Consider the following 24,872-nt stretch of genomic DNA (forward strand, 5'->3'; position numbering starts at 1 on the left):
ATTTTAGGGACGTTAGGCCCCCGCCCGCCATCATTACAGCTTGAACACACGGTCGTCTGCACAGGCGCCTGAGCAGAACTCCACACGTCACGACGGAATGAGGAACGGTCACTTCACTGTGTGTGTGTGTGTGTGTGTGTGTGTGTGTGTGTGTGTGTGTGTGTGTGTGAACATATGCTCCTCAGCGTTGGGCTCAGGCCTCCCTTTGCTATATGTGTGGGTTCTCCTCTTCTGTTTGTCTGACACCCAGAGGGGGGGGGGGGTTAACGCAGGACGGCTGCAGCCTACAGACACGTGGGCAGCAGCCAGATCACACACACACACACACACACACACACACACACACACACAGTAAGGAGAAGTCTTTTTCTTGGCTGGGCTATCAGAAGAAGGAGCCGGGCTTGCGGGTAGGACAGTTATCAGCTGATAGCACCCCCCCCACCCACACCATCCCACCCTCCCGCCCCCCAAAACCTCCCTGTGGCTCCCCAGGCAGCTTATTAAATCAGAGCTTGGCTGTTTGCCTCCTCGGATGATAACGCTGGCACGGAAGGCAAAGCCGGGATCCAGGCGCGTTCGGCGGCGAGGTGGGGGGGTGGGGTGGGGTGGGGGGGGGGCGCTCCTGTGTTTTAGACAAGTATCAAAAACAGGACCGCCGACGCAACGCCGGAAACAAACAGCTCCGCCGGAAACAAACAGCTCCCAGGATGAGGCGTGGAGAATGACACACACACACACACACACACACACACACACACACACACACACTTGAGGTGTATTTTTGCGAGACGAACGTCCGACCGGATGACTTTGCTCGCAGATCCGACCGTCGCCGACGCTCCATCCCCAGGCAGGCCCTCCTCTTCATCCTCTTCATCCTCTTCATCCTCTTCCTCCCACCATCACAAACAATGCACCCCCCCCCCCCATGACTCACTGGTTTGGTTACACAACAGCCGCCGTCACCTCACATCGACTCAGACGCGCAGATCGACGCGTTCAGACACTGATTTTAAAATTGTTTTCGATTTGGCCATCAGAGGAAATAATTGATTCCAATGTCAACACACTGAACCTCTCTTCCTCCTCCTCCTCTTCATCCTCCTCCTCTTCCTCCTCCTCCTCTTCCTCTGTGACAGAATTACCATTCGCTCCTTTGGTCCTCTTTCCTGTGACTCTCTTGTCATCGCTCCAGCGCTCCCTTAGGTTTCAGACAAATTGCCTTTTCTCACTTCTACATACCCCCGCCCACCCCCGTGCTAACCATCACCGAACGACTTTTCTTTTTTTGGGGGGGTGGGAGGGTTAAAAGGAGCAGGTTGTGGAGGAGAGAAAGCTGCCTTTTGTGGCCCAGTGCAATTACGTGGGATAGATGTGGGCACAGCGGGGGTCTGGCGTTGAGTGAGGGGATCTCCACCTTGGCTTTTCTCCGCCTGCCTGTTGCTGTCGGCTCGCTTAATGACAGCCTGCAATTTCACTTCAGACAAACTTGAATTCAAACTTTTAACAAAAAAACCCCCCAAAAAAACAAAAAAAAGAAAAGAGAGAGGAGCCTTTTCCCAGGCGGTCCGCTGGAGCAGAACCTCGGAGAACATCATCCTCGACGATCGTAACAAGTAGTCTCAGACAAAATCAGAAGATTTCAAAGTTACAGAAAGACAGGAATGACCTTTTAAAAGCCGATCCAGATTGGAAAAAAACCAATAAACCAGAGATATATTGTTAAATTACTGATCGATCATGTCGTATGGACTCACCAGTTCACCTCTACTGGATGTCGTCATTGGTGAGAGGCAACTGGAGGAGGCTCAATTCTTATTTTTCAACATTTATCGATTACATTTGTGAGTCCCAGGGGTTAAATATCTGTGAAATAGTTTGTGTGGTTTTCCCAAACGACAGGATTGAACACAGTTGGAAATCTTCCAAACGCTCACTGCGACAACTTTTATCTCACGGAACACGAGGACTGTTAGCAACAGGCTACTTGTTAAGGTAAAATATAATGAACTGCTGGCTTCAGCAACCAGAGCGCAGCAGAGAAAAGCCTTTTATTGTGCGGCTTTCCTGGCAGTACAGGAAAAAACAGAAACATGCTGAAACCTTCTGCGTGGGACCATCTGATGGACAACACTCTAGAGATGGAGTTAGCTCCATGTTTGGAGTGTTTTCTTTTAATACCAGCACGGGTGATTGGACTCGACGCAGCGAGCGCTACCGTCTTTGTTGATTTGAGCAGACCTTAAAGGCGTCACGCCTCGCTTCTCTGCCGCCTGCTGGGCGACTGTCGGTCTGTCGGTTAGACCTTCGCCACCGGGTCCTCTGATGTGATAATCCAGCTGTGATAATGAATAGCGGCGCATCCAAACTCCAATGAATTTTCCGGGGAAATCGCTGACCGGTGAAATGATGAGCGCTAAGTGTGGCGGCGGTACGAGCGTAATTACTCCGCGCCATGTGGACTCTCCTACCGTCGGTTGCCAAGTATACATAACAGCCTCTCTTTTTGATGATGTTCAGCACAGCCCTCATATGCTAGCACCAAATGTGCGTATAATGGAGTCCTGACATGCAGACTCATAACCGGATATTGCTCATCGTGCATCTGCTGCTCAGCTTCAGCATCCTGGTGCGACCTCCACGCGTCCCTCGCCCTCACACCATCGCCTTTTACACGGGGGTATGGAATTACCCATGAGTCACCATGCATGCAAAAGAGATGCGGAACACGTGCCGTGCAGGACGTCGCCAAGCGGCCTCCCTCTGGTGGATCAGAGTCGGGAAAAAAACCGCAGGACGTGAAATGACATCACGCCGCCGCTAGGTGTCCAAATAAACTCCGCCGAGAGTTTGAGAAAGAAAGGCAAAGAGGCAGGAAGGAGAGGCAGAAAGAGAGGAAGTGACTCAACAGCCAATCAGCTTCTGCTTGGTCACAAGGTGGCATTAAGGTTGCCGTGGGAACCATTATGGCGCAGACGGAGAGCGGTAAACGCCGACATTTTTCCCCGTACTTGTTCCTCCCTCGTTTCTGTTTTCCAAGTCCCCTTCAGGTACGACAAAGATCTGGAAATTCGAGCAAACCAGTTTGAATCATCCGATTTCACGAAAAAAGACATGAATACTTTTTTTTATTTCAGCAGCAGATATGATGCGTTTGTGACTGTAGGATTTTTCTAAACCGACGTTAAAGTGGAAAGTAGCATTTAAATTCAACTTCACATTTACAAGATGTTTTTTTTTTTTTTTTGTCTGAGCTGTTCTCAAAAAAAAAATGTTCGACTCTTGTTTCTGGGTCGGTCGGCATGCGGCGTTGGCGGCGCCGCTCTGCTTCCTGTGTACTGGACTGTGTAAATTGATGACCGTGCACGCTGCACATGGCCGTTTCTATTCCAACGTGTGTCCGGCGGGCAAATATAGTCTTTTTTTTTTTTTTTTAGCAGATCGCAGCTTCATCTTCACCACGTTTGAACCGTCAAATATGGAGTCTGACAAATGAGGCCTCTTTTTTTTTTCTCCCCTATTTCCCCCTCCCTGGACTCCTCAGGAGGTGACTGACTGCTCCGCGTGGCCTGATTACATGCTAAGCTAAGCACAGTTTGACCCACAGCTGAAAATAGAACGCTCCCCCAAGAAGGTAGATGACTTCATCGCTTGTCTTTCAACATGCAGATGAATCATACAGTCTTGAAATTTACCGATCTGTCAACCCTCACCTCCCCCCCTCTTTCTCCTCGACCATGCAGCGCTTTCTTCCCACCTGCCGACTTCGGGCTAAATTTGCATCATTCAACTCGCATCAATTGCAGGAAGTAGAAATTAAATTCAAGGGTAAGCAGAGATCAGCCTTCGCTTTGGTTACCGGTTTGGGTTCAAAGTACCCGCAATGACAGTTCGACCCTGAAATACGGCTAAATAATAGCACCGATCGCTGACATAGAGAGATAATATTATAAAGCTGCTGTCTGGTAATAGATTCAAACCAGTGTTTTGCGTCCGTCGAGCTCGCGTCTTTGGTGCGACGGCAACAGGACCTCTCAAAAGATGCCTCTCCTCCCGCCGTGCGTCTATAATGAGTTCTGTCAGGCAAAGCGGCGAGCGGCGCATCGCCGGCGAACCCAACCTGAGCAAGAGGCGAGGCCCATCTGTCAAGCTGAGATGATGAGCCCGGAGCCATCCAGTAACAAATTGCTCCGCTTTCCCGCTGCGAAAGCATACGAAGCGGCCGTTTATGGGAAAGGGGGAAGGGGAGGGGAAGGAGTTGGCATAGTTTCCTGACGGCGGGCAGGAAAGAGGAAGTGGAGGAAGAGGAAATCGCAAAAAACCTATTAATCTAGGCGGATTGCGCCTCTGGCCAGTCGCTCAAGCAAAACGACAAATATTGAAGATAAAAAAAAACATTTCAACATATTTGTGATTTTTTTTTTTAGACTTTCAACATTTTTATAAGTCTCCCACACTTTTCCCTAATCCCCTCCCTTTTTGCTTTACAAGCTCACCGACAGCTGTCGGACACGTCCCTCCAGGTAACACACAAAAAAAAAAAGACAACCCATAACCAACATTTTTGAGAAAGACGGCGTTTTAAAAATAACTTGAGAACAGATCAAAGGTAAAAAAAAAAAAAAAAAAGACGACAAACTGTTTAAACATCTGTTTCAAACAGTCGGCAGCCTCCTCTGCAATTTTTAATACCCAGATAGCGTCGCCATCCTGCGGGTGGGAATGTCAAAAAACAAATCTGAACTAATTCAAAGCTGCTTTTGGGGTAGGTGGTGGTGGTGGTGGTGGTGGTGGTGGTGGTGGCGGTGGTGGTGGATGGATTGACAGGAACTCAGATGGGGTTCATTTCCTCAGCAAATTGAGTCATTTGTGGAAGTGGCATTAGGAGCGACATCATTTTTTACATGAGTAAATATCAGGCTGGTCAACCAAGCATCACACAGCCGTCATGCCGACTGTGACAACTCATTACAAATTGATTAGATGCGCTGGGCGAGCCGGGACCCAGTCGGATCCTCGAGGACGGGGGGGTGGGGTGAATGTGACGCTGGGGAAGGTAAAAAATAAAAAATAAAAATAAGCACAAGACAGAGGTTGCTTTCTAATTTTAACTCCTCGCCGGATGAGATGAGAGGAGAGATGAAAACGCTCCCTCGGATGCCGAGAGGCAGATATAAAAGTAGTTACCGGGGCTGTGATGAATGTGGAATAAAACAAAGCTGAGGCGGCGGAAACAATTCTATCCCGAATTTCTCATCGACGTCTCACAATAAAATAAAAAAAAACTCCTAACGATTGATAATTCATTCAGACGGCTATTCCCTGAGATTCCACGGCCAGAACCTCCCCTTTTATTTATTTAAACGACACGAGTCAAACTGCTGGCGGAGAGAATTCTGCTGTACATTATTTGTATATTATTGCATTCATTGTTATGCAAAAGATCTCCTGCTAAGCAAGTTGCTTTTTTTTTTTTTTTTTCCTCGCAGCGAGCCGGTAAATTGCCTTCCAGAATAATTTTATAACGGCCTTCCGATCGTTTCTTCCCACTGTACCTGAATGTTTCGTCTCTTTCATCACACATTCTGCCCTTTCAGGTTCTTTGTTTTTTTTGTTTTTTTTAAAGACTTTTCTTATAACACACCTCATTTAAATTACACTTTGAGGCATGTGTCGACATCCAATTAAAAGTCTTAATGGAAAATGTGCAAAAAAATAAAATAAAAAAAAAATAAAAAAGGGAAAGCCTTTTCTGTTCTTTTAAAGCCTTCGCTGGAGGGGCCAGAAATTTCTGACAAGTGTGCAGCGAGTTGACGGCTTCATGCTTTAATGGTTATTATTATAATGCATACGATCACATATGAGGAACAGACATGAAAGCTGGTAACAAAAGCTCACCAGCTGTGAAGGTTAACACGACGGCTATGCAAGTCACAGGTAATCTTAATTTTCTGCACGTTAATTTAATGAATTTACTGCAAGGATTTAACCCTCAAGCGTCTGCAATGGATTTGACCGAAGGACATGGCGATGTTAAACTCTAATTACCCCGTTGGTGCGTTTAACAAAAAAAAAAAAAAATTTGCCCACGCTCTCCATCAGCGGCAGCCTCGGAAAATGAATGAGCTAATTTTGCACAACCTGGATTGTAATTGTTTCAAATCAGCCTCATGCCTCAACATCACTGCCAGAATAATTGCTCGTGAGCGTGAAGATTAATCTACAGAAGCACATCTGTGGGACTTCATTTACAGGTTGCGCTGCTGTGCCTCGTGGATCCATTAGGCTAATTTGGTTTTCAGCCGGTGTGCAGCATATGCAGTTAAGACAAAGGTGAGATAACGTAGGTTGAAATGTCAGAAAACAAGAAAACACGATGCTTAATGTTTGCACATTATGGCGTGCGTGCCGTTTTGCGCGATGTATGTGCAAACGGCAGAGTCTGCAGAAAGAGCAGCTGCTTTCGTTTTTCTCGTCGCGCCGACGTCAAAAAGCACTCGCCAGATGAGGACGAAATGTGGCGTCGTCATCCAAACGCCTTCCTCAAAATCAGACGTCAAAAACCTTCCGGATTGCGTGTCGCTTTTAGGCGAAGAGCGGACGGGGCCGTTCGACGACAAGCTCTCTGAAGGGAAACAGCTGCAAACGGCAAATGGAGGCGTCTTTGAGCTCCGTCCTTTGTTGTCTCCTTCCTCCTCTTCTTCTTCTAAAAAAAAAAAAGAAGTGCTGGCATGCAGATGTCTCCTCTTACTCCACGTGTGCAATTACAAAAAGATGGGAGCACAGAATGAAAGACGGATGACTCTCTTCCTACCAGGCATCGCACCGCAGTCACGTCTCCAGATAGAAAAACTTCACCGATCCGGAGAATCCGACGGCTTCCTCCAAACGCGTCGATAATGTCGTTGAGACACAATCAAGGCGACCACCCGTTGTGGTGTAATGTGCCCTCAGCTCCATCCTTAGGGCCCTTCAGCGCCGCCCGGGCGCAGGGAAGACACATCGGGATGGGGGCCGATAAGGATTCTTATCAGAGCCTCTGCAGGTGTTTGGACGAGCGAGGCCCTAACAGGATTCCTAAGTTACTATTGGCAGCAGAATTTCACTCGATGTGGAGTGGAGCAAGGAGGGATGGATATTTGGAGGCGGGTGGAGGATGGGAGTTGTGTGTGTATGTGTGTGTGTGTGTGTGTGTCCAGGGTGTTATAATTGTGAATCCCCTCAAAGTGCAGCAGTACAGCACGTCTTAGACACCTGCTGGCGCGGCGATAAGCGGCGAAAAGCAATCATTCCAGCTTCTTGCCAGCTCCAACTGGCATCTCGCTGCCTCTCAAACCGCGACTTGGACGCGTCTCGCACATATAAACTGGTTTTCCGTTATAGGTCAGCTCCCTCTGTGGGCAGCGATTGAAGAAAAGAGGAGAAAAGTAGCTCAGATGCTCTTTTGTTCAAAGTTAGCCCGGTTGAGAGTGTGTGTGTAGTCGGAATCTAACAAAAATAAAATAAAATAAAAAAATCCCAGGCTAGAAGTTTCCTGCCTCGCTATTTCAGACTAACTTCGTCACCGGCGGAGGTCAAGGACTCGGAATGTGTCCTCAGACTCTCAAGAGAGCGTTTCTCATTAGAGCGCTTCCAGCAGGGGGATTAGAACACCAATCCCTGGGATAAATCTCCGCTCATCGCGGCGAGATCATCAGCTGTTGCAGTCAACCAGCGCCGACGACGCTTGAATTATTCATGATGTGTTTACAGCAGGCGACAGGTGGGTGACCTCTGCGATGAGTACCCAAAGCGTCTGGGAGAAGTGGTGACAAGGGGCAAAAAAACAGGAGGTGGCGTTGGAAATGAAGAAGAGGTGGAGGAGGAAGGAGAACTCTGATTATTTTTTTATTTTTTTTGTCGAAGGCTTTTAGAATTTGCTGCTTGGGAGGTTTTTGGAGAGCGAGTTGGGATGGAGTTGCCAGTTTTTCGGAGGTGAAATTACTCTACCCTGAAATGTTAAGAGTGAAATTGTTGGTGGCAGGTGGTCGGGGAGTTTCTGCCGAGCCCGAGGGGCACGTCGGCTGAGTGACATTTACCGTAACCTTTCCCCCGGCTTTTAATAACCTGCACGGAAAAGGTGGAAACACGGATCACTGCGATATGCGGGAATTACACATGGATCTCCCGCCGCCGCGCCTGATGCCCATCGGCTGGTCGTCAACACAAACTCGTGGGTAGGCGTTGGGGAAAACTTGGTGGATCTTGTTGAAAAAACCCCCAACTTGTCGGGTTTGTTTGGTTAAACAGCAAAGAAACACTAAACTGGATTCAACCGGACTGTAAGATAGTCTCTGACGACCCTTATCGCGCGGAATTAGCCTCCGCATGAACGCCTGCATACCGATGTGGCATCTGTATGAACACACGCAGGAATGTGTGCAAAAATAAACAGAATGATGCATGAGTTGTGGCTACAGGCGAGGAAAGAGTTGACGCCCCTTTGGCCAAATAACAAATGATACAGAGACAGCTACAATCGGTCTATCTCCGTGACTTGGCCGGGCATCCATTGAGACGTCGGTGGATCTCAAACAGATTAATCAGGATGGAAAGTTGCTGAAGTCTCCTCAGGCGCCAGAGTGGGACAATCTGGTTGGAAAGGAAACAACCTACGGAGTCGTCGGAACGGACCAACGGCCACATGCTAGATTAACCCTGGTCGTGTGGAATGGTGATTTAACGGACGTCTTTCCAGCGTGTCTGACGGTTTGGTGTTGGAAGCGATTCCGGTGCTCAGCCTAGCGTGAGGATCACAGCTTGGATTGCAGAAAGAAACTAGACTGTACTGTAACATGAGAAACTTCTCCTTTAGTCCAAGACGGTGTGTTCTGGATCAAACCGAGCAACGATTAGGTTCACTCACAACGTGGAGCTTCGTTTTTAGCTGGCTCAGCTTTCGGATCAATCGCAGGAATTGATCTATGATAGAAAATGTTCCTGTGAACATCAAAATGTGGATCTAAAAACCACCCAGATCAGATCTCTACAGCGTGACCAAAGTCCAAACCTCGGTTTGGAACTTGTTCTGGGTTTGAAGTGCGAGTTAATTCGGCACTAACTTTTGAAAATACTACCAATCTATAAGAAAAGACGCATTAAAAACCTGAGTAATGGAATGTGCAGTTGAAAGCTGGGATAGAGCTAATGTTCGTATCAATCATTACATCTTGTGGATCAATTCCATACTTAGAAGCCACCCTATGAGGCGTTCAGAACCGATGACACCGGTCTGGGTCGTCCTGACCTGTGGCTAAAATGCTACGACCCTACCCCCCCACGCCGGCCCACCCCAGGTCTGCCTGCTGCTGTCTGCCGAGACAAAGAGGATTTAGCGTTAATCCGATTTGAACAACAGCAGCAGAACACACTCTCCACAACAACAACACTCCAGAGAATAGGACTAATCAAGACATCATGAACATTAAACCGGGAACAATTACCTCTCATAAAATCAATCCCGTTGATTGACTGAGAGACAGGAAGCAGCGGCTGATGAAGTCGTTTGATTGCAGTTGATTACAGTAATGGTTTCCATAAGAACACTCAAATTAAAAAAACAACAACAACACCTCAACAAATTTTTGAAAACTGGCTCCGTGTTAAATAAAAACCTTGGATTGAACCAATTTCTGTTCTTTTTTGGAACAATGAGCTGCTTCTTAGGGGTATCCCTTCAAACAACTCCTGGTTGAAGAAAGACATATGAGAAGAATACCCCCACCCCACCCCCCAAAAAAATAAAAAAAATAAAATTGAGACACAAAAAAGTAGCTCAAATCCTTCAAGAAACAAACAAAGAAAACAACATTTGTGCAGCGAAAGAGGGCACAAAGACGTCTGATGAGGTGACAAAAAGGGCTTTGATTGCATCTGGGGAACAAATGTCAGATTTGATTGCAGCAATGAGAGAGTGATTTTAAAAGGAGCGGAAGTGTAACCGCAGCTACAGAAGTACGCAATTCAACCCACCCCCAACCTACCCCCCCACTCATTAGTAAGCAAATGAATTCAATCACATCCCCTTTGGTGAGCGGCAGCGAGCAGCTTTAACAGATACGGCGCCGCTGATGCATCCTCCTCATCGACTCCACGCCCCAACATGATCGCTGGCCTCCAGCTAACAAACACGAGTCAATGAGGTTGGGGGTAGAGGGGTGGGGGGTCCGCTGGGAGCACTGAGGCTCAAATAGCTTAACAAATTCTCTTCAATTTGTCCCTTGAGAGGAGTTACGCTTCGAGGGTCGGGCTGTGTCAGAAAGAAGCAGACGAGCAGATAGGGGCAGACGAGCAGATAGGGGCAGACGAGCAGATAGGAGCAGACGAGCAGATAGGAGCAGACGAGCGGATAGGAGCAGACGAGCGGATAGGAGCAGACGAGCGGATAGGGGCAGACGAGCGGATAGGAGCAGACGAGCGGATAGGGGCAGACGAGCGGATAGGGGCAGACGAGCGGATAGGGGCAGACGAGCGGATAGGGGCAGACGAGCGGATAGGGGCAGACGAGCGGATAGGAGCAGACGAGCGGATAGGGGCAGATGAGCGGATAGGAGCAGGCGAGCAGATAAGAGCAGACGAACATATAGAAGCAGACGAGCAGATTGGGGCAGACGAACAGATTGGGGCAGACGAGCTGTGGTTAAAAAAGGGGAGCAGGGGCAACTCCTCCTTCCCGGAACTCCTGCAGGAGGGGGGCTTCTTCATCTGATGCCCAACTCCTGCACCCGGACAAAAACACAACTGGATGTGGTCACGGGGGGGTTAGGGTTAGGGTTAGGGGCATAATGATGGACTGGATGTAAATTTATCTTCCTGAAGCGCTCTGATCTCTCATTTCGATCCGGTCTCCAGGCCTACTCAATACTTTGCTTCATCCCCAAACAGGCGTGGCGGCGATTAGCTCGTCGCCACTTAATCATTTCCTATTAGAGACACCTGCAAGGTTGCGGCAGTCTTGTGCGATTACGAGCAATCATAGAAATGTCACATTTGAATGATAAGCTGCCTCGGAGGATGGCTGCGAGACGCCAGGCGACGCCGCGCATATTTACCTCACGGAATCATCAGCTATTGTGCGTGTGTGTGTGTGTGTGTGTGTGTGTGTGCGTATATAATAGCTCATCCGTGATTTTGCAAATGCTGTGCAGGCCTGTAAATACACACAAGTGCCCACACCGGGCTGAGGGGGGGGAGGAGAGGGGGTGGGGGGGTAAGAAGCCTATCTGCTGTGGATAAAAGACATTCCTTATCAGCTGCCTCATAGTGGAGCCGGGAATGAAGGCATTTACTCAAATGAAAGAGGCGGCTTTTGGAGATAAGCCGAGAGAGACGGAGCTCAATTAAGCTCTCAGATTGAACTGGGCCTGCAGGAGGAGCAGAGGAGGGACGGGAGAGGACGCACGGAGAGGTGGAGGATGGACGGATGGACGGACGGGGTGGGAGACGGATGGACGGACTGCTGACGGAGCGTTTGGGAGGACGTGTCGGTGGAGGCGCTTATGTGAAGCGCATTCAGAAGGATGTGGGTGTGAAAGCTTTTGTGTTGACCCCGTTATTTTGCCCGTGTGGGGAGGTGGGGGTAGGGGTGGGGGGGGTGGGGGCGTGCACGTGAGTGCACGGCGAGCCGGCTCCGCCGCGCTAAAATAACCCACTTCAAAGAGACCATTGTGACACGCTAATGTGGCCAACGGCGCCCAGCGCCACCGACATCAGCACACGCCGAGACTGGATAGCCCCTCTGAGACTGGGGGGGGGGAAGAGGGGGGAGGCGTGGGAGGGGGGGGTTCATAAACACACCGATGTGCCAACATTCATCACGTCGACTCTCATAAAATCATTAGAGCTGATCATTCCCAGTCAGGCTCTCCCTCCACCGCATTCAGAGCTGACGAAATGCGAGAACGCCGACTTCTGTTAGAGGTGTAAGCCACACACACACACACACACACACACACACACACACACACACACACACACACACACACATTTGTAGTGCAAAAACATCAACACGGCAGTGCGACGGCGGAGCTAAACCACCTTCACTTGGCGCGTCTTCCTGCAACAGAAATCGTACACATCCTGCTTGTTCCGCGTATAATCGCGTTTGCACCCTCGCTGCGTTTCTCTTCTCCGTCTATTTATATTCAAATCCAGCTGACGCGCAATCACCGCAGCACTGATTGCCACGCATTTGCCTCATTTGCTGCATTCAAATGCATGTGTTGGTATAGAGAGACTTTGCGTCTGTCTTCCATTTGGCCCCGTCTTTTATTTTATTTTTTTTTGCAGGCTAGCCTCCAGCTAGCACACGCTAACGACACACACGAGACGCAGGTGGGTTGCGTGTTCTAATGATGCTGCAAGCAGCATCCTGTGGAACGCGTTTCGATGATGCCCATTAGGGCGCCGCAGACCGGCGGTCGGATGACCTTTTGCTGCTGATCTTTGGAGTCGGACGGACCCGGTTTGACGACGGCGGCCGCATTCCATTTATGTTTCGTTCCTACTCCTACTGGTTCCAGTCTGCAGCTCTTCTATACTGTACATATGAGCTGCTTTTAATCCTCTATCGCTGGTTTAAGTCAAGGTCAGAGCGTCAGGCCAACTGGATTCTTCAGGAAACCGTTTCAGGCTAATTAATTCCTCCCCCCCCCCCCGTCTTTAGCTTTCGCCCCTGAGAGGCTAAGTGGTGAAGGTTCTGGTGCCGAGTTGAGATGCGGGGCCCATTTCTCATGCTGTCAGAGCCCCCACCAACACCCCCACTCCCACCCTGTCCCTCCTGCTGGGCGTCGCGTTTTGCCCACGGCTCCCAGACACCCAGAGGCCATCGCTCCAGCGGGGGGTGGAGGGGGTGGGGGGGGGCAATCAAACACGCGCTGTCACCTCCAAGGAATAACTTCCAACTGTCAGTCAACAGTGACGGCGAGGGGGGGGGGGCATAAAGGGGTACAAATGAAGCACGACATGTATTTTCTGTCTCAATTAAAATCACACATTTCCATATTAATAGTCTGTGCTGTAAAGGCCAGACGGGTGTGTGTACGCAAACGAAGACCCCCCCCCACCACCACCACCACCAGCTCGCATGAATATCTAGGGGTCACCCAGACTGGGTAACGTTGGGATTGTTCCGCTGACACGCGACCTCTGACCTGTCTAAATAGCACCTGCAGGGTCGTAGAGGTCACAACAAAAGGGCTCCTCTAAATGCGATGGTTACGCAAACAGCGACGCACAAAAACACACTTTTGTGAAGCGTGATTTTCCGTCATCACGGCACCGGTGACCCATTCAGACGTGACCATTTTTTCACACAAACACAAAAAGTCACTGCGGAGTGTGATTGCTCAGTATTTTAGCAGCACAAAGGAAAGAAAAGGAAACTGCAATCAGTGTAGAAAAACACAAATGGATTGTCTTTTCTGTTCCGTTGGAGAATCAAAGCGTGAAGTAAATAAACCCACCCCCCACCACTAGAAAATAAACTAATTTTGACGTTTCAATAGGGATGTGTGACGGTGACGACGCTATACTGTAAAAAAGTAGGCCAGCGTGCGTCACATGACAACGTAATTACGCTATTTTTCACAAAGATTACCCACAATTCAACTCTGACGTCTGAGTGTACCTAGCATCTAACAAAACCCCATGAACTGCCAGCTTTTTCTTTATATATATATATAAATATATATATATATATATATATATATAAATATATATATATATAATTTTTTTAACCTTTTTCAAACATTTTCCTGCAGCTTCCAGCGAGATTTCTGTCTTTTAAAAATCATTTCCTCTTCATCACAACAAAGAAAACCTTCACCAAAAAGAAGAGCCACAGATCGCTCTGGTTCCACAACAGCTTCAAAAAGCCGCCCCCCCCAAGACGTCTGCCGCAACAAGACGCGTCGCGTTACGAGTGGAAGGTGTGACTCATGCTGGAAGAATAGGACCCGGTCTTAAAAACCACTCCTGAAAAAAAACAAAAACAAAACAAACCCCCCCCCCCCCTAACAGAATCCTCCTTTAAAACTCGGACTGAGATCTGTGGGGAAAAACAAGAACAAGATCAAGCCTGGTGAAATAATAAAAAAATAAAAAAAACAAGTATGGAAAGAGGGAACTGTGGGGGGGTGGGGTGACGACGCGACCCCGCCGCTCCTGTTACCTGGAAAGAAACGGCTGACGGGAGCGTTAAAAGTGAAGAAGTGTCGCGTGAACGCATCGACCGCCGCATAACAAGTGGGATGGACCTTTACGCCGGAGGGACAACATATAAAATGCAAGAGGTTTGGAACACAATAACTATGAAATAATGTGTTATAACAGTCACTACATTACTCCCTCCCTCACAGGAGGCTTCACTGAGACGACACTAATAGAAGCCGAGGTAATGAAAAATAAAATACATTAAAAAAAAAAAAAAAAGTCAGTTGGACTACAGATTTGTCATTTGTGGTGAGGTGTTTGTTGAGCTAATAGAGCAGTGGGTTATTTGTCTCTGCTGTGTGTGTGAGTGTGTGTGTGTGTGTGTGTGTGTGTGTGTGTGTGTTGAGAAGAAGCTGGAGAGCTGCCACCTTCATCCCTGTGGCCCACGAGGGATGAACAAAGAGACAGGAGGCTCAGAGAATCCATCCATCATCAAGTCTCATAGCCTCTAACGCTTTCTTTTACACACACACACACACACACACACACACACACACACACACACACACACACACACACACACACACGCAATAGGACCGAGCAGATGTCTCTTTAACCAATCAGATCGCAGCACATGTGTGAGGACCAGGCGTGCTCGTCTCCCGGTTTGACAGCTTGATGGCGGTGCAGATGTGGCGTTTGGAGCTGGACCGGATCCTGGCGTCCAACGGCGACGCCTTTTGCATTAACCCCTTGATTGACGCCCCCTCCACCAGCAGCACATCCACCTTAAATGATGTCTGAGGAGCCCCCGCGTCGAGCCCCCGCGTCGAGCCCCCGCGTCGTCTCAAGGTCACGCACTTCCTGTTTAGCTTAAAATTTACAAACAATGAGGGAATAACCCCCCCCCCCCCCGCCGTTTGTCTAATTTTAGGCCAAACTCTCAAAGCCCTGCTTCCTGGGCGTGCCCCCCCCCCCCATGTAGCCGCAGACAGTAACCCTAACCCCTTGTAATTAGCCCTGATCAAGCTGGGGGACCCTGTTTAGCACAGATTAACCCTTCTACCCAAGCATTCCCACGACCCCCCCCCCCCCATCCCAGATCCTGCAGATAAAAAAGGGGTAATAGAGGAAGAAGGCGATCGTTGAGGGACAGGCCTATAATCAGCCCTCCCATAACCCCACAACATGCCTGGAGGGGGTGGGGGTGGGGGAACAGAGTGGACGGATGGGTAAAGTGAAACAAGATGGAAACCCCCCCCCCGCCCCAGCTCCTCCCTCCCCAGCTCCTCCAAGCGGAGCTGATTAGCTACAGAACTCCGGCCTCTCGACGGCCGTCGTCAAGTGGACGGCGCCGAGGAGGAGACGACGTGCGGCGACCCCCCCCCCCCCCGGCGGACACCAAATCATCTCCGGGTCATTAGGAGGGACACTTGACGGCGCTTCTTTTTAAAGAGGCGCCTAAAAGGACAACAGGGAGATGATGAGGATGAGGATGAAGACAACACCCCCCCCCCCCTCTAACTGTCACAGGAAGGATTAAGAAGCGGCGTTTGGGAGGAGGAAGCCCCGGTAATGTGGCATCCATTTGCATGAGCCATTGGCCCCCGCCCGCTGAAGCCATTTTAACATCTCAGGCATGGCGAGATCCATCACAGCCAGAGAGGCCCGGCGCCATCCTGTGATCGCATCAGATTGGTTCTAATCTGGATTAAAAGAATCGTGTTCTCAGGAAAATTAAAATAAATAATAAAAAATCAATGAATACATTCTGGAAAAAAAATATCAAAGTCCATTTAAACCTCATGAATTAAGAAAGAGAGGGAATTAATTGGGGAATTAATTATGAGGTGATATTTAAAGGTTATTTTTGGGGAGATTTTGGAATATTGGAATTAAAGCGCATGACCTTCTTGACCTCCGATCAGTTTTCCTTGAGGACTGGAGACACGTCACTATGGTCCGGTTCTCCCAGACTTCTGACCGAACTTTCTCACAATCCTCTTAAACGGAACTCTTCCGTTTCCTTTTTTCTGAACAAACTTCCAGCGGGGGGGGGATGGAGCGGCCGTTTTGCGCAGAGCGCCACGCGTGTTTTTGGAGCTCCACAGGACTGGATCGATACGGTTCCATCCTCCGACGGCGTGTGAACGACCACAGGAGAAGCCACAGATGAAATCCACGCATTACATGAATTACATAACACAAATTGACGCGATTAATGACATCATCAATATTAGAATAATCGCGTTTTTTGGGGTTTGTTTTTTTTTTTACTATGAATGACGCCGCGCTTGACTTTAAATGGACTTCACGCGTTTTGGAGCGACTTAACGAGACGGGTGAGATTATTTATGTCGTTTTTAAAAACCCACCGCGGTTCGGCTTCACCCTCCAGGCGGACACACGTCCCAAATTTTGTCACACGGATCGTTTGCGTGGCCAAAATCACCGGGAAAGAGTGCGTTTAGGTGCGCAACACTTACCGATCAGCATCGCGCGTCCAGGAGCGAATCCGCGCCTCTCCAGTTCGGCTCTTGTCACCGTGCGTAAAAACGGTTAAAAAGAATAATGAAAAAAATATAAAAAAAATAGAATCACGCACTTTTATCCTCCCACGGGGGGGTGGGGGTGGGGGGGGCGACGACGATTGCAGCGACGCACAGGTGGAGAATAAGACGTCCTTCTCCAAGGAGTTGTAAAGAACAAGATTCCAATCGAGTTCTTCTCTCTTCTCTCTCCTCAACTCTTTCGTTCCGGTATCCTTTTTTTTTGTTTTTTTTGTTTCCCCCCTCCCTCCGTCTTTTGGGGCGACCAATCCCCGACAAACCTCAGATCCTATCGACGCGCGTTATCCTCAGTTAAAATCCTGCCGCTTGTGCTGCTGCTCCGCTTTGGCCTGAGGGAGGAGAAGAGTCGGGCTGTCGGAAAGGGGTTGGGTGGAACTGCCTTCTCCTTCTCCTCTCCCTCTCCTCTCCCTCTCCTCTCTCTCTCCTCTCTCTCTCCTCTCTCTCTCCCCCTCTCCTCCTCTGCGCGCACCTTTTTCACTTGACAGAAGCGCACAGCTGGGGATATTATCCGCTATTCTTTCGCCCTGTAGAACTTGGCACCGCATTAGCCTTCCTGTCAAACTTCCTCTCTTCCAGGTGCAGCTGTGTGTGTGTATGTGTGTGTGTGTGTGTGTGTTGTATTGAATCATATACATATCCTGTCATTCAGCCCCAAAAGAAAGGATTTTGGAAACAGAACGGAAAAAGATCCTGGCATGGGAAGAAGCACTTTCAGGTGGCAGAGGCATGATGGGAGCGTGGTAAACATTAAGGAAGAGGAAGAACGTTCCCCCGGACAGGTTTCCATCCGTGCTTCTCGTCGTGTATGAAGGGTGATTTGTGTGCACTTGTCGAAGGCGGCTGTCTGGTGTGCTCAGCGGTGCGAGAGTGACTGGAGTGATGGGTTCTCGCTGCCATCTCTCTCGCCCAGCCCTCTCCTCCTCCTTTTGTGTGTCGTCTTGTCGATGCATCATTTTTTGGTGGAGCTGACATATTCAGGGGGATTTGGAATTGGCTCGAGAGCAAAGAAGGAGCCCAGCTCGTATTAAATTTATGTTTGTTCAAAGTGTGTGTGTGTGTGTGTGTGTGTGTGTGTGTGTGTGTGTGTGTGTGTGTGTGTGTATAGATTGTGGGTTGAAGAGCCTGGATGCAATGCTAAGCTGTCCTGGAGTAACGCCAAAGCACATCTCCCAGGGTGCTATCAGGAACTTAATTACAGTGTTAAATTGCTCCCTCCCTGCCTCTCTCCAGCTCTCAGTTCGCTTCCCCTTCCTCCCCCCTTTTTTTTCCTGCTTTATCTCTCCTCAAACTGTGTACCCATCTAAACTTACACTCGCCTCGTTCTCCTCCTTTATCTCTGGTGCTTTCTGGCGCTCGTCGCAGCGTTCGTTCGTTCGTTCGTTGGCGTCGCCGCCGTCGCAGGAACATGCGCCTGATTGTACCCGACGTCCTTTGTGCAATCAGAAAGCTTCCTCCGCCGTCTCTCTGTTGTGCATTTAAAATCTTCTAATTCCACGCTTGCGTGCCAAGAGTCTATTCACGATGCCGTCACGTCGTACTTGTCGTGGGAGAAGGGGGGGGGGGTTGGTAGAGATGGATTCGCTGATGGAGAGTTTCTGTTAAATATGAAATATGGCTTCTTTCCCACCTTTCCCTTCTGATCCAGGTTTGTGCTCCGGATGGCGGACAAAGCGGCCTTTCCTCTGTGGCAGAATGGAGGACACGGGTGGTTGAGGGGGGCTGCGCCACTGCCCCCATGCCTCCCGGCCTCCCGGGTGGCTCGTCAAAGCCGGGGCTAATTGGAAAAACGGGAACGGCTCCAAAGCTCCGAATCAGTCGGCCTCAGCCGTGATGATTCCGTTCAAGCCAAATTGTTTCATAGTCCAGAAGACGGCCACTCCACTGGATTAAGAATGCATGGTTAATCTCTCAGCGGGTTGTTCGTTTTACAGCCCTGTCTGCTAGAAACGACATTTCTGTACGACTTGTTTACTGCAGAAAATTTAACACACAGCACTGAAGAGGAAAGTATGGCTGCAGAGAATTAATGTGGTGTCATTTTGTTTCCTCATTCTTTACCTTGACATGACAGCTTAATTATTTCATTATCTGGATGGTAAGGGGTTTAATTACCTCCACCCACGACGATACGTGATTGGTTGGCTTTGTTTGTTGTTAGCATAGTTACACAAGAACTAATAAGATTGACCCTATCGTATCCTACAGCTGATTACATTTAGATTACGATTCGGATACGGGAATCATGTCAATGATTCTTTAACGTTAATAAATGTTTAAGACTCTACAGGAGTTGGCTGGAATCACACAAACATTCTGCTCCTCCTTCATCGGTGAGAAACTAACTTGAAGACAAGAAAGCGACGGTCTCTTTGTAACTTTAGTTCAAATCCAAATCCCAGTGTCTGATGAGGAACAACTGGTCTCTCCCTCTTGTCCACCCTTTGTTTCTTTTTAAAGTGACATTTCAATGTCAATACACAAACGAATCGCTAAAAGTATTCGCTCACCCATCCAAATAATCAGAACCAGGTGTTCCAATCACTTCCACAGGTGTATAAAATCAAGAACTTAGGAACGGGTCACAGGATGCCACCTGTGCAACATCCAGTCGTGACACTTCCTCGTTGTAAAACATTCCACAGTCAACTGTATTATAAGAAGTTGGAAGTGTGTGGGAACGACAGCAACTCAGCCACGGAGTGGTCGAACAAGTCAACTGATGGACAGGGGTCAGAGGATGCTGAGTGTGAAGAGGTCGCCAACTTTGGGCAGTCGGTTGCTACAGACACTTTACCTGACCTTCAGATTAGCTCAAGAACAATGTCCAGAGAGCTTCATGGAATGGGTTTACATGGCCGAGCAGCTCCATCTAATCCATACATCACATACATACATTTGCAATGCAAAGCATCGGATGCAGTGGTGTAAAGCACTCCGCCACTGGACTCTGGAACAGTGGCGATGAGTTCTCTGGAGTGACGAATCGTGCTTCTCCATCTGGTAATCTGATGAAAGAGTCTGGGGTTTGGCTACTGCCAAACCTAGACTCAATGCAGACTCAATGTGGACACTGTCGGACTGCGTCGAGCCAAGTGTAAAGTTTGATGAAGGGGGAATTATGGTATGAGGTTGTTTTTCAGGAGCTGGGCTTGGCCCCTAAGTGAAAGGAACTCTGAATGCTTCAACATACCAAGACATTTTGGGCAATTCCATGCTACCAACTTCGTGAGAACAGTTTGGAACTGGTCCCTTCCTCTTCCAACATGACGCAAAGTCCATAAAGACACGGACGACAGAGTCTGGTGTGGATGAACTTGACTGGCCTGCACAGAGTCCTGACCTCAACCCAAGAACTTCTTTGGGATGAATTAGAGACTGAGAGTCAGGCATTCTTGTCCAATATCAGTGTGTGACCTCACAAATCTGAGGTTACACACTGCAAGAATGGTCAAAAATACCCATGAACACACTCCTAAACCTTGTGGACAGTCTTCCCAGAAGAGTTGAAGCTGCGGGTCAAGGCAGGTGAGCGAATACTTTTGGAAATACAGTATACCAATCGATGATGGTTTTTGTCGATCCCTATGAGGATCTGATCAATAACCCTCCAGATGGAGGTCAGAATCGGGGTTGGGGATGGTTCACATCTCCATCACAAGAGGGGAAACGGTGAATCTGCAGAGGAGGCCGACGGACTTTATTACCGCTAATGTTATTTACTGAGAGGAGTCGTCATGGTGACGAATGGTGGACCCCGGGCGGATGAGAAGGTCAAGCCGTCACAGTCACGCATAACGAAACCGCGTCATCTTTCGACAACTTTGTTCTTCTTCCAACTTTCCCACTCCCCGTATGATCTGAGCGCTGAGAGCCCGGCGTGTGAAGGTGCATAAATACGATTTAAACCGTCACACATGGAAAAAAGTAGCTAATACTCTCAAAGCGAATAAAAAAAGCGATGGATGAACCGAAATATCCGATGTCTGCAAGTCCCCGTGTGATTCCAGAGCTGGAAGGCAAGATGGAAACTACAGACGAGGTGAGCGGCTTGTCATTATTATGCAGCGTGTGCGCTCGCCGTGGCGTGCCAGCGCTGTCACCACGGCGGGTTGGGGACTGATGGGCGGCGGCGCGTTGATGGGTGGGAGAGAGCGTCTGGTGCAAAGGGACGGCGTGACGGCGGGGGCACGAGACCCCAAAGGAGGGAGGTAAAGAGGAAGCGTGAAATACGGGGACGGTCGCTGTCACCTGAGAAGATGACAGCACCGCGGCGAGGCTAACACCATGTGACATCTCTTTAGTCGTGGCATCTGGGCATCTCGACAACATCCTCCCGCCTACCCACCCGCCCCGTTTTCGCCCCGTATTCCCGTCACACATCCAACCCCGTGTTAGTCTTCAGCAGATGGCAACAAAATGGGCAGAAAGCCTCCCCCCTTTGGCGCCGGCGTGAAGTTCATCTCGCCGTCTCTCAGGAGCCGCCTGATCAATACCTGTCAGAGCATGACCGCCTCCTAATGTCCACCTTCCAGGTTTCCAATATGCGGCGGCGAAGCCCAAGCGAGACCGGAGCGGCGCGGCAGCTTTTGATGAGCCGGTAACATTTGAGGTCGCTTGGAAATGTGAGTGTTTGGGAGTCGTGCGGTTTTGCTAAACAAGACACATATTTTGGTTCCTCTGGGTTTTTTAACGGATATCGATGCCGGCGGATTATCGCCTTCACGCTGCAGGGCGGCGGAAGTCGTCACGTGTTCCGCGTACAAGCTCACGTCGCGGTGCGATAAATAGTCGTCGGTGCGATAAACGGGCAGAGTTTCAGAGTTTCGGATGAACAAATCGGGAACTTGTGATTAATGCTAATTAATGGGCTACCTTCCAGAGAGGAAGGCTAGCCCGCCAGCTAATTAGAACTCACCGAGTCATTTGTCTCGACCAGGGGTGTCAAACTCATTTTCTCACAACGGCTGTCCTCAAAGAGCCAGATGCAACTAATAAATGTAACTAAATGTAACTCAATTCTAACGTAAAATAAATGTATCAACTCCTTGATGTTAAATAACTCTGAATTTATTACTTATTCAAGTTACAAACATTATAAACATGTTTGTTTCTCTGTTATAACAAATTCTTTTAATTTGTCAGGTTATTAAACCCACAAAACTCCATCAATCAAGGATCAAACTATCCAAGAGAATAAAGAAAAATAACATCAAATACAAATTAAAACTTTCTTTTTTGCCAAAGTTAAAATATATTTTGGAAATTTTTTTTTAATTTTTTTGGTCAAAGCACACTTCTGACCTACTTGTTTTTAGACATTCTGACCTTTCACGCTCTCGCGGGCCACATATAATGATGTGGTGGGCCACATTTGGCCCCCGGTCCTTGAGTTTGACACAAGTGATCTAGACTAACCTCTCCTCTCTCACCCATCCTCCCTCCACTCCTCCCTTCGCTGTACGATGTCATCTTTGCAGTAAACTTTCTCTCGCTTTACTTCTTCCCTCTCGGCTCTTACCATCTAAATTGGCGTCTGTCTTCCTCTCTATCAACTCAAAGATTTGGCATATTTATTTTCCACTTCACTCTCTCTTTCTCTCTCTCTCGTCTTTCCTTCCATCACCCCTCACCTCTCTCACCCTCTTTTTCGGCGAAACAAACAAATTAATTCAGAGGCGATGGGAGGGAACGCCCTCGGAGCGTGACGGCCCGGCCGTCCACCTGACTGACTGACGGAGAGACTTAAATAACTAAGTGACAGAAAGACTGACACGAGGCTGGAGGAGAGCTGAGAGGTCCGACGGCGAGGAGATAAAATAATCTGGAGATGGGCGGACGGGGAGGACGGATGCTGACGGACAGCAGCAGTTTGAGGCCATTAGCTCGTCGGACACGAGAAAATCCCCCCGGCGTTCCTGGAGGGAAACTCAGTCCTAAACTGTTAATATTTGAATTTGACCTTGAGTTAACTCAAATGTATTTTCTTACGCACTGATTGGCTGTCTCCATTAGTCATCGCTTTAACCCCGCCTCTCGCCCAATGACAGCTAAGAGTCAAATAGAGATAGTCGAAATCGAGCCTGGCTGCACGTCTGATAATCCATCATATCCGGTGTTTTAATTTGAAAAAAAAAAAAAAGTTTTAATGAAAGTATTTTAGTCAAATGCTCTGCAGCTCTTTGTCAAGCGGTGTCGGGAATGATTGATTAAATTAATGATTGATTAAACTGCTGCATCACGTAAATGACACCGGCGAGGAGGAGGTTAGGCGTTTTTAACAACCTGACAACCCAGAGGTTATGTTAGGTAGATAAATGGATCCGCAAAGCAGTAATTAACAATTTATGAACCTGTAATAAAACTATTAGTTTTAAACTTATGAAACCTGTAAAGTCTAGAGCCACACAAAGTGACAGCAAATAAAAGTTTTTTTTTTGATTAACAGGTTTCCCCTTTAAAACCGAGGCGATGTTTGGTGTGATCGAGACTCGACGTGCGAAGAATTAAAACAAGCTGCTCCAAAAATAACCCGGCGACAGAGGATGTTTGTAGAAATATTAGACTAATAGAAATATAGGGAATAAAGCTGATGATGTCATCACCCGAAGGACATGCTTCGAGGAAACGGGTCACCTATAGGCAAATATGTCGATCATGTGAGATAAACCCTGAGAAGGGTGAAGCTGTCATCTCAGCATGTGTGTGTGTGTGTGTGTGTGTGTGTGTTGTGCTTGTAAGCTCTGCCACCTGCATATTCCATTTCATCACAACGGGGGGAGAGGACGCCCCATTTAGCATCACTGTCACATACGGTTTCACAGACAGACAGACATGAGATGAGACAGAGAGACTGTGTGTGTGTGTGTGTGTGTGTGTGTGTGTGTGTGTGTGTGTGTGTGTGTGTGTGTGTGTGTGTGTGTGTGTGTGTGTGTGTGTGTGTGAGAGAGAGATGAAGGGAAGGACGGGTTTCCTAACATAAATAAATCATCAGTGTTTCGTCTCCTCAGCCGGGTTCACAAGTGGAAGATGAAGGAGAGGAGCGGGATGAAGAGGAGGTGGGGGGGGGGTGATCACGTCAGGTGGAGAAAGAGAGAGGGGAGGGGGGACTCCTGGGATGGGGAGGAGGGGGGGGGGGGGGGGCTGTGGGAATCCTGGCGTTTGTTTCATGTCTCATGTACAGGAAAGACGGGAGGAGATACATCCAGGAATGAGGCGAATCGATGACGACGGGCCGGTCAAAGGAAAGCGTCATCAGAAGCGTCGGTCCGGCGTGGGAGCAGCTGACATCCTCAGCTGTTCGTGAGAAGTCACATGACCAACGCCAGCGGAAAAGATCCGGAAGAGTCGAGAAGAAAAGTCCATTTGTAACTCGGTATATTACAGGACTCCAGATTACCCACAGGCATCACTGAGAGTGTGGTTGCAGCTGTGGATGTGGTCCCCACGTGTTATCTCCATCAGCACGGCCCTGATGGGGATAACGGGTTTTTTTTTGGGGTGGGGGTGGGGGCAAACCAGCTGTGGCATAGATATTTGTTACCCCCAGTGGCAGATGCCGGCTGGGGTAGGAGGGCAACAACAAAATATCCTGACTAAACTAAAAATATACAACAAATATATAAAAATACAACAGCAATGATAATAATATACAACATATTATATACTGTATATATAATATAATACAATGTACACTATATACACAACTTATTAGAATTAATACTGAATCCTGGCCTTCATATTTGATGTCACCTTATTTTTAACATGTGCTTTTATTTTGTAAACTGCCGCCCCAGCTCTCCAAACTGAAATTATATTAAAAAAATAAAAGCAATTGAAAGGGGATTTCTGCATTTGCGGTGCATTATTTTTTTACATTTTAGCCCAGTTAAAAAATTATTTTATTTAATTTGTTTAAAGAAAATGTAATTTTCCTATCAAATTGAGGTGGAGCTGAAAAGACATCCGGCTAAAACAAGGCGCCATCTTCTGCTTTCGTTGTTTGAACAGACAAACGTTTATTTTAAGGCCAAAAATCAATGTCTGGTTCAGAATCAGAGGAGTGGCTCCAGGCTCTACATTAACACATATTAGACTCTCCTGTTCTTGTTCATG

The 24,872-nt window shown here is 48.3% G+C and overlaps 1 protein-coding gene across 3 annotated transcripts in view; it reads right to left on the reverse strand.

Annotated features, from left to right (window-relative positions):
- The window catches only part of znf385c (zinc finger protein 385C), an 89,574-nt gene that overhangs the window by 20,969 nt on the left and 43,733 nt on the right, over window positions 1-24,872 (reverse strand). The window contains exon 1 of one of the 3 annotated variants that reach the window (XM_068336853.1): window positions 16,677-16,733. The exons of the other annotated variants lie outside the window; for them this stretch is intronic. Coding sequence (XP_068192954.1) covers window positions 16,677-16,686 — 10 coding nt within the window. The 5' untranslated portion in view covers window positions 16,687-16,733. Of the gene's footprint in view, window positions 1-16,676; window positions 16,734-24,872 lie in introns of those variants that run through there. 3 annotated transcript variants of the gene reach the window in all.

This window comes from Antennarius striatus, chromosome 16 (assembly GCF_040054535.1).
Source record: "Antennarius striatus isolate MH-2024 chromosome 16, ASM4005453v1, whole genome shotgun sequence".
Classification (NCBI taxonomy): domain Eukaryota; kingdom Metazoa; phylum Chordata; class Actinopteri; order Lophiiformes; family Antennariidae; genus Antennarius; species Antennarius striatus.